Source organism: Brienomyrus brachyistius, unplaced genomic scaffold, assembly GCF_023856365.1.
Source record: "Brienomyrus brachyistius isolate T26 unplaced genomic scaffold, BBRACH_0.4 scaffold253, whole genome shotgun sequence".
Classification (NCBI taxonomy): domain Eukaryota; kingdom Metazoa; phylum Chordata; class Actinopteri; order Osteoglossiformes; family Mormyridae; genus Brienomyrus; species Brienomyrus brachyistius.
The window spans coordinates 1,457-12,236 of record NW_026042528.1 but is presented as its reverse complement, the minus strand read 5'-3'; the positions used below and the strand labels follow the sequence as shown (position 1 = coordinate 12,236).

Sequence of the window (10,780 nt, the reverse complement as noted above, 5' to 3'; positions counted from 1 at the left end):
TGTGGCCGGTCCGCTGTCCGAAGTGCTGAAGCAGGCGGCTCCTCAACAAACTTTCCGACACCGGGTTAAAATAAAACTATGGGTAACACTTATTCTAATTTTAAAATAAAAATTGCCCTAAATGGTGTGTGTTTCAATAAAAATGAGCGAACATTTCCAGCAGAGGTAAACTAGGCCGATGCCTACAATGTCTATAACGTTACGACTCTACTTAATGCAAGAGAATATTATTATATAATTTTGGAAAACATTTTAGAGTTTTGTGTGATACGTAATTTATACGTAATAACTCGTTTTAAAGAAATGATTGCAGATTGCAGAGATACAGTGCGCGTCAGCTGCATGCAGAAATCGACCTTGGGGGTGGGAGGGGGCACTCAACCCCGCCCCTACCCAACACGTGCCTAGTGCGCGTTCATGTAGCTACAGGGGTCCAGTAGCATTTCAAATCTTAAGCTAAGTGAATTATTAGCCTAACCTGTGGAATTAAATTCCATAAAAATATATTGGCCTATTTTCGATGAAAGAAATACTGAATTATTCACGCTATAGTCAGTTATTGCTCTAATGCAATTTAATAGTCAGAATTGCCATTGATTCGCGCTGATAGGGACGGTCTGGGTGCCGCTGCAGACTCCCGTTAAGCCACCTGTCGCAGAAACTGCTCTTTAAACACCCCCTGACGTCAGTGGTGGTGATGTGTGCTGCTTGTGAGAGAGGCACACACCCCCATGTGGTAGAGACCTACCCGTCCCCGGTTAGTCTAGACTGGCTTGCTGGGGGAATCAGGGCGTGTTTCACGCTCGGATCGACAGTCGGCCTCCGTGCCCGCTGGGTTTGGAATAGCCGACCGAGCCCCGGACAGCGCGGCCAGGCGGAGGGACCTCTTTGGACGGAGGGTGACGATTCGGCCGCCGGAAAACAGGCGAGGACCGCGTTTCGTTAATAAACCCCGTCGTAGGCAGCGAGGGTCTAAACTGATATACTTTACATTAGACGGGGATTAGGGCGGGTGCAATATAATGAATAACAACCAGAGAGACGGTTTTCGATTAAGCGCATTAATTACACACCATGGATTTGAATAAGTTTCTTTAAAGAATGAAACGCAGACAGGCAGTGGATGACATGCGCGGAGAAGATAGAGAGGATCCGACTCATACGGAGAATAAATTCACAGGCTATTCGCGTCGGCTGTTAACGGTGCCCCCCGCCCCCTTTATCTGCATCATAATTTAAAGAAGCAGATGAAGATCGTTCCGAAAAGAAACACTCTAGCCTCCTCATAAAAACGGAATTTCATACAGAAAAAAATACGGCGGTCTTGGGCAGTAGCGTGGAATTTAATTTATATTAGATTTCCGGTTTTATTTAGGCTAAACGAAGAGGTCTCGTATTATCATATTACAGTTAGGCTACAACAATTCGCGTTTAGAGGGATTGTTCAACTGTTTCGTAATTTATAAAACTACAGGACTGATTTTGCGGGTGAATCCGTCATTCATTCATCCTCCCGTCATTCGCGCGTAGCTGTACATGTTTACTGCAAAAGCAAAAAGTACAGGAGGCATCGGGACGTCGTAGCTGCGATGCCATACAGGGCATGTGGCCCTGAAGTCTTTTTTCATTATTGATTTAATAGGTACCAGATTGGCGAAAACGTGCGATCAAAGACAAACGGTGGCCCAGCCTCGCATCATGTGTCACTGCAGACGGAGGACTGTAGCGTTTGCTTTGCTCAGGGAGCTGTCAACAAGCAGGCACATTTAACCACTTAAATCTTGGAAAAAAGTGTGCGATCGGGCCCTGCACCAGACATGATACCGGGAACTGCTTCGGCGATGCTCCCAGCCTCGGAAGCTGCTAAGATATACCAGACCAATTACATCCGCAACTCCAGAGCCATCGGAGTCCTGTGGGCCATCTTCACCATACTGTTTGCGATCGTCAACGTGGTGTGCTTCATTCAGCCCTACTGGATCGGGGATGGCGTGGACACCCCGCAAGCCGGCTACTTCGGCCTCTTCCATTACTGTGTAGGCAACGGGCTTTCCCAGGAGCTGACATGCCAGGGAAGTTTCACCGAGTTCAGCTCCATCCCATCGGGCGCCTTCAAGGCGGCGTCCTTCTTCATCGGGATGTCCATGGTGCTGGTCATCACCTGCATCGTCTGCTTTGCCCTTTTCTTCTTCTGTAGCACGGCCACCGTCTACAAAATCTGCGGCTGGATGCAGCTCGCCTCTGGTAGGTGCTTCGGTCTGTTCTTTTTTAAAAATTCAGTTTTTTTGTTGCTTTATTCTGATCTTATTGTGAACAGGAGATACGCAGTTGGATGCTAATTTTTGAAAACTTTGGATTTCCAAACTTAACGTGCCAAATGTTTTGGCATGACGATGAATGGGTTTGATTACTCACATCAGACAAAGACAAACCACGTAAGCTGGCAAGGTCTACTGCGGTTAACTAACAGGTGGAGTACCCGGTTGGTTTTACGGTTATGGAGGACAGTAAACTACAGTCTACATGGGAAAAAAAATTGGGGGTACAGACGAGGATGTTGTTAAATGATCTTTGAATTCTAATTATACCGCGTCATGTCAGCTTGCACATAGTTTAACGTGAGCGTGGGGAAGTGGTGCGCCTTTTAAAGAGGTCACATTAAAGGTTTGAGTCGTAACTAAAATGAGTGAGGTACGTGTCTGTACTGGGATGGTCTGTGTCTCTGTACCGAAGAGCCATTGGCTAAGGGATTTGGGAAATATTCCGGTTGATAATGATGGTCAATTCTTTCTGCTGATGGCTAAGACCACCTTACATGCATCGTGCCAAAGAACAACACAAACCCAAATTCACCATTCCAGTGCCCAGTGTTCCCCATCTTCTGGCTTCTTCTACCTGGTTTTAATTCCCCCTTATTTTATGGTTATAATAATTCTGTTCACCAGATACTCCAAAGATATTTACGGTAGGTAGTCTGACTGCATGATAATGGTGGTAGTGGCAGGATTAAAGCTCATGGGATTTATTTTAGGCCTAGATATTTGTACTGGCTGTTTGTGTAGTTCAGTGCAGGGTTTCCCCGCACTTTTCACCCTCTGATTATGAAAATCAAAACAGGTGTAGCAGGTGTAACTGGGGGAGATGGAACCCTCTACTGGCTGGCTTCTGTAACAGCAAGCTTTTCCGTGCAAACTCCCGTCATGCTCCGGAAAGAGTAGAAGATGGGCTTGGATGTGTAATGAGTAAATGAATGAATGAACCTTCAACTTGTACAGTAACCAATCATTGGACGGCACTGTAAGTTAATCCCTCCCGCTGTGAATTTCTCCAATCACAGTAGCATATTTAACAGTCATATGTGAAAAGTGGACCAATGACCAATAAGACCATCGTGGACAAGGGCAGTATTCGTATGGTCCATACTCAAAGCTTCCCTAATTCTCTTTCAGTCTTCATTCAACAGATCGGCACTGTCCGGTGATAATCTCGTATGTTGTCTTATTATAACAACCCAACGTTGATAGCTAGATATCTAGTTAAGTAACATGTGTGTCTATTAACTTGATGAGGAATGAGGCTCGCTGGTGTGGTTCACCCTGAGGTTCTGCAGATCTCGCTGCCTGTAAGTAAAGAGTCACGGGAACCATTTTCACCTCACTCGGTGTTTCTGCATCAGCTGAATGGTTGGTCTTTCTCCCTGCCTACTTGTGTCAGGGGTGGGGTGGGAAGGCTGCAGAATTGGGGAGGGGGTTACAGTTAGTTAAAGGGTGGAATTACAGAGAGGAGAAGCAGAGACGGGGTTTTGGGGAGCAGAACATACTGTAGAGGAAATTAGTGAGAAGAAGAGAAGGTCATAGATGTGTCTGAAGTTCCACCAGAAAATCTCCATCACAGCTGGGCAATGATACGCGTCCCTGTGGAGCAGCTGATGGCCGTCAAATATGTCTCAGCACTTCAGTGCCCCCCCCCTTCTCTCTGTAACAGCACTTGCCAACCCCCCCCATGTCCGTAATGCTAACAAGCCATTTGTGACGGGGATGTTCAGCTCTGCCTCGCCAATTAGCAGAGGCAGGAGAGGGGAGAAGAGCTAGCAGCTCTGATGGAACCTTCCGGAAAAGCAGTAGAGAGGGGGAAGGGATGCAGAGATTGGGGAGTGAGAACTGACTGAGGTGTTCAGCTTGTCATCTTCTGCTCTGTCGTACAAACGCAGTGTTGTGGAGGGATATACGCTACAGCTATGGAGGCGAAAAATAAACATCTAATTAAAAACGGCGTACTGTGGTGCGCAGGGAAGCTGCCCGGCTGCTGCAGTGGGACCAGGAGAGCCGGGCCTACAGCTGGCGTCGCATCCTAACGGGGGCCACACATGGGTTTAGGGGCTCCTATGTCTATTCATTCTAACATGCGGCAGGACTAGTAACACTGATTCTGCTAATTCTGCATTTAAGTAACACGGGAAATCGTGTTTCTAGAGGATTCCGTTGCAGAAGATAAAAAATGTGGCAGGGACACAGCTGAGAGTGACGCACGGAGAGGCTCGGCATCGTGACACATGCAAACGGAGACATGCTAGAGTCTCATGGCCGCGATGGTGACAGCCACGGGCATCGAGTGACAGCCACGGGCATCGAGTGACAGTCCGGTATCGAGTGACAGTCCGGTATCGAGTGACAGCCCGGCATCGAGTGACAGCCACGGGCATCGAGTGACAGTCCGGCATTGAATGACAGCCACGGGCATCGAGTGACAGCCACGGGCATCGAGTGACAGTCCAGCATCGAGTGACAGTCCGGTATCGAGTGACAGCCCGGCATCGAGTGACAGCCACGGGCATCGAGTGACAGTCCGGCATCGAGTGACAGCCCGGCATCGAGTGACAGCCACCAGCATCGAGTGACAGTCCGGCATCGAGTGACAGCCACGGGCATCGAGTGACAGCCACCAGCATCGAGTGACAGCCCGGCATCGAGTGACAGCCACCAGCATCGAGTGACAGTCCGGCATCGAGTGACAGCCACGGGCATCGAGTGACAGTCCGGTATCGAGTGACAGCCCGGCATCGAGTGACAGTCCGGCATCGAGTGACAGCCACGGGCATCGAGTGACAGCCATGGGCATCGAGTGACAGCCACGGGCATCGAGTGACAGTCCGGTATCGAGTGACAGCCCGGCATCGAGTGACAGTCCGGCATCGAGTGACAGCCACAGGCATCGAGTGACAGTCCGGCATTGAATGACAGCCACCGGCATCGAGTGACAGCCACGGGCATCGAGTGACAGCCCGGCATCGAGTGACAGCCACCAGCATCGAGTGACAGCCCGGCATCGAGTGACAGCCACCAGCATCGAGTGACAGTCCGGCATCGAGTGACAGCCACCGGCATCAAGTGACAGCCTGGCATCGAGTGACAGCTACCGGCATCGAGTGACAGCCACGGGCATCGAGTGACAGTCCGGCATTGAATGACAGCCACCGGCATCGAGTGACAGCCACGGGCATCGAGTGACAGCCCGGCATCGAGTGACAGCCACCAGCATCGAGTGACAGCCCGGCATCGAGTGACAGCCACCAGCATCGAGTGACAGTCCGGCATCGAGTGACAGCCACCGGCATCAAGTGACAGCCTGGCATCGAGTGACAGCCACCGGCATCGAGTGACAATCTGGCATCGAGTGACAGCTACCGGCATCGAGTGACAGCCACGGGCATCGAGTGACAGTCCAGCATTGAATGACAGCCACGGGCATCGAGTGACAGCCACGGGCATCGAGTGACAGCCACCGGCATCGAGTGACAGCCCGGCATCGAGTGACAGCCACTGGCATCGAGTGACAGCCACGGGCATCGAGTGACAGTCCGGCATCGAGTGACAGCCACCGGCATCGAGTGACAGCCCGGCCATCTGCTAAAGTGCCTCATTACGCAACACCCACCAATTACAGCCGAGTGCTTCACCCAGAACTGCCAATGCAGGGACAGGGCAGAGAAAATTACCCAGAAATGCCACATGGGGGCCAGTCTGTTCCCTCGTCACAAGACTTAAGTAGTGAAGAAATTTAAGCCATCGACTATGCTTATTATGGGATGCCCCCCCCCCCCAGGAAAATAAGCTGTTGGTGGCCTCAGCAGGGTCTTATGAGCAATACCCCTGATTCCGGAAACCATGGAAACCATGCTTATATGGCAACAAGGTTAAGATCTCAGAGTAAGATTAAGTTTCCCCAATTTCCAATCAAACTCGCCACACTTCACCCCCCTTAAAGCATTTCGGGGGTAAGATCTTTTTATAGGCTGGATGAGTCATTGTTTTTGTGCAGACTCATTGGCTGGTTCTCATGGGTGACTACGTATTATTTTCTCAGTCAGATTGCCATTTTCCAAGCTTAATGACAACATCAAAAGCTGCAAAGTTTTGCTTATTAAAGCAGTGAATCCGCTTCTCATTTCCTTAATTAAAGCCATAATTGATTTTTTTTTTCTTGTTAATGAACCTATTACACAGAGTGTGAAGACCTCATGAACTCTAACTGCCCTCATGCCTGCAGGCACCCTGGGACACAGTCAGGAGGTACTGTAACAGCGCCTCCCCGTAGCCCGGAAGAGCGCGCACATGCTCCTCCCGTTCTGCTTACACCTGTCACCCAATGCACCCTCGTGACACTCTTAGCAAGTCCTGAACATCTGTGCGGATGAAAGTAAATCAACTGCTGTTTACGAGAGATGCACAGGTGCCAGAACACCTCCAGAACTTCCAGTAGGAGGCTTTCTTACGTGTCATTCTTCACCATTTTATGACTTGAAACTAGAGGAACGTTAATGTGTGTGACAGGGCTGAGAGCACCTGTTCACACCTGGAGGAGGCTTGTTAAAACCCACCGAATTCCCCCTGCACACATTTCCCCGAGCCAGAGCAAAAGCCTCGGCAACCTCTGACCCTTTTGGCGAGATCACCTACTGCTGAACTTGTGAAGAGGATGTGAAGACCCCCCCCCCCCCCCCACCTGAGTCTTGTCCCCTTCAGCGGTTCTGATTTTAAACCACCTTCGAATCCACTCTTCCATTGCTGTCTGTTTAATATTTAATTCAGCAAATTGACCTGTGTTATTTAGACCCTTGGGGAGGGGCAGGAGGGGTGACAGGCCAGACAGGGAGGGGTTGCGGAAGACAAGGAGGTCAAGCACTTGCACTCTATGCCCCTCGCAGTGTCATGACAATACTGGGCCTCAAACCTTCGGTCAGAATGCAGGGTCTATTAGCACTCAGTACCGGGCTCTGTGTCGAAACCTATGCAGAGTCTGAGAGAAGCTTTACCGCCAAAACCAATCCGCCAACTTCACCATCCAATTTAACTAATCTCAGACGGTGCGGTTTGGCGCTGGCCCCCTCAGAAGATGGTATCCTAGGCAGCTGCCTGTGTCGCTTAATCAAACGACCGACTGACTTTCTGTGCAAATTCTGCACATCTGTGTGCCACAGATGGCCCATTATTGGGCACCATGACAGTGTCGACATCAACTCTTCGTTTATCTGGTGTTAGGACGTCTTAGGACGGTGTGGAGGGGGGACGGCGCAGGGGACATGAGGCAGAGTGTCAATTTCGCCGCTCACCTGTCTGGCAGGAGAGCCCAGGGTAAATTTAAGGAGCTTAATTTGTATGCCGCTGCTGTCTTGTTCAGGCGTCGGGGTAAATGACTTCATCAGACTTTGGAGGCAGAGTGTGGCTCTCGCCCCCCCCCCCCCCCCCCTTGCCGCACAGAATGGATTTTCTGTTGCCACTAATCTCCAGTATCGTCGCACCGTAGAGCCGGCAGATTAATTTCTCTCACTCTCGGCATGGAGGGGCGACAGCGGTGAGTGTGACAAGGACACTGTGACCTCCTGAATGCAGCCAGTTGCTAGTGTTTGGGTACTGCAGACACAGCACAGCTTACGGAGCGTGTTTTTGGTACCAATGTGGGTTTTAAGGGGTGTATGACCTGGCTACAGATGTTCAGACATCTCTGGATCACCTGAGGGGGGCAGTGTGGAAAGAGGGGAGGTATTCAGGTGAGGATCTAATATGGACCAGCAGGGGGCGACAAGGAGCAAGAGTGAAATGTTGGTAGTGGGGATGTTTGTCTTAGCAGACATAGAACAGCACCACAGTCCAGCTCCCCAGCTGTCAAACCCTCAGGTCAACGTCTATCTACGTGGTGTAAAGTGACACTGAATTTGCACAGTCATTGCAGAATCTGATGGATCCTCCGGGACTTTTTAAGGGAAATGCGGTTCACGGCTTCAGTTATGTCTGCATCAATCACAGCTTGCCTTGGCCCACAGATGTTGGGGGGGGGGTTTGACGTGTCCATCGTAGGCCAGCTGGCTATAATACCTCCTGGAGTGTGGGGGGCACACTGTACCCTGCTGCACCTGGTGTGTCCAGAAAACCCTCGTGTGTGTGTGTCTCTCTCTCTCTCACAGACACACACACAAAATCACACACACACTTAGATAAGGGCCACAGGCACAAACCAAACGCTGAGCTTGGAGATCGTGCCTGTCATTTATTTATAAAAAGTTTGCAGACTGAGATCATCTCCACCCCAAGATATCTAAACTACTGCAGAACTAAAATGCTTGCAAAGTAAAAAAAAAAAGATCAAATGGCTTGAGGATGATTAAAAGAAGCTGAGACATCGTGGACATTCTCAGCCTTGACTCGGCTCCCATGGACTTGAAGGGGATTGATTAATGGCACGAAGTCACACATCAAAGGGGAGAATAACACAACTGCAGGACTACGTGCAGGAAGCAGGGCCAGGAGAAGGAGACCACCTGCTGCCCCACCCTCAGTGCTGGGGGGGGTATTTGTGCAGCAGGGGCCAGGGAGGGCAGAGCAATGCGGCATGGCCAGGTGGACAACGCAGAAGCACAGAGGAGGAGCCTCAGAGGCCTCTATCCAAGCATCACCCCTGCACACTTCCCACCCACCCCCGCGCTACATTGACTGTCCAGGAATAACTGGCAGTGGCGCGATCCAAACGTGCTGGACTGTACCATTCCTTCACTGAGGCAGGGAAGCACTCCGCTGACAGCCATATTGAATCCGATACACAGTCGATGCAATAATAATTAATAATTCAGACATAATTCCGAAACGTCTGACTGTGTTTAGCACAAGCTTTGTTTCCAGTGAATCGTTACAGAGGCTGCTATCATGTCACAGAGTCTGGATTTGTACTCTCTGGACTTGAACTACCCACCTCTGCTAACAGCTCTGCAGGTCAGTTGGCGCTGGGTGATAATCGACCCCTGAAGGGGAACAACTGTTCTCCATCTTTCTCCCCTCGCCTGAGGCCCCGCCCACTTCGGTCACGAGACACTATGGGCCGTGGCCTGGTGCTCTGTCCTCTCGCGCCCCCGCTGGATGTTCCTCGTGCAGCGTTTCTGAGCCAGAACGTGGGCGCTCGCACTCCGAACGGCGCTGAGCTGAGAATAGCGCTGGCAGAGAGCACGTAGACGGGCCCTGCTGTCCCCAGCATATGCTAGTCTTCTCACGGCATGTACACCTTTTCCCAAATATTTCTGCACACCCATGCTTGGTTCAAGCCCCCTCCCTGCCCCACCCATCCACTCATGGTAGAATGCTGCAGAATGGCATCCATCTCAGTGAGGAGATGCTGTTAGCATTCACATGTCAAGCACTGCACATGTGAGCGTCACTGACAGCTTTCAGCGGAGAATCTGGCTTCATGGCACCCCCTTGTGGTCCAAAGGAGGAACTGCACAGCAGCCATCGCACTACTATCAGTTCCCTACTTACTAAACAGTATAGTTTTGCTTTTTAAAAGTTGATGTGAACAAAACACATGGGGATTGACTGTTCTAAGGGGCCAAATAAGGCATTTTATTATTAATTCTCCTCCACGTTGAGGAGAACGGTGATCATGCACATGCAGGACTGTCAATCTGAGTCTCACCCCAGGCTTGTGGGAGAACTTGCCTGGTCTTCCCACTTCCTCCACAAACCATCCGAGTCAGAGAGTTCACATTAGGTGCAGTTTGGCTTGTCGCTAAGCGGCCTTGGCAGCACCATGGCACCGTTGTCGATTTTTGGCACTTTCTGCGTCTTTCTGAACTACAAAGGATCCTGATCCTGAAGGCGGGGGGAGGGAGAGTGGGCAGGTTGGCAGCGAGATCCGTGTTAAAAGCTCTTTCTCTGCAAGGTGCCGATCTGTTTTCCGCAGCGGCCCGGGTCTGTTGGCTTTCGGGTCCGTTCCATTCCATCTGGGCATGTTTATCCTCCTCTTAGCGGTTCGTTTTAAGTGATCGTGGCGTTCCGGTGTTCAGCGGGAGGAGATGATCTGATTAGTTCTGTTCTTTCCATCCGTCTTTCATGAATTCGGTATATACCTGGTCTCTTCTCTTTCCACCAAAGGGGCTGAGATTCTCGTCTCCCTTTCTTGGGCTCGCTTCACCTCCTTACTCTCCTTTGCTTTCCTCCTGGTTTGTAGTTGTGGGTTAATCCAAAATATGGCCATCACTAGTCACTAAAGATGCTTTAAAAAACACAGGCACAGGTCGTATGTCAATGCCTAACTACATCTAACTGCAGCTACTGCTGACATGGTGCATCCAGCACCACTGGAGTATAGGACCAGCTCCCCTGCCAAGCCATCGCCCCTCTGACGGATCTGCACCTGACAATCCTTTCAACACCACATGACACTTGGCAATGAGCGACACATCCAGATTTGCAGGTCTTCCATTGGCTTTAAGGCTTCAATTATCAATTTCTTA

At 50.5% G+C, this 10,780-nt stretch overlaps 1 protein-coding gene across 1 annotated transcript; it reads left to right on the top strand.

The window, feature by feature from the left end:
* The first annotated feature begins 602 nt into the window (after positions 1 to 602).
* On the top strand, positions 603 to 9,499 carry LOC125728354 (LHFPL tetraspan subfamily member 3 protein-like). The gene is made up of 2 exons (XM_049005334.1): positions 603 to 2,256; positions 9,423 to 9,499. The coding sequence occupies exons 1-2, from the start codon at positions 1,818 to 1,820 to the stop codon at positions 9,497 to 9,499; spliced, it is 516 nt and encodes a 171-aa protein (XP_048861291.1). The 5' UTR covers positions 603 to 1,817.
* Positions 9,500 to 10,780: the final 1,281 nt, after the last annotated feature.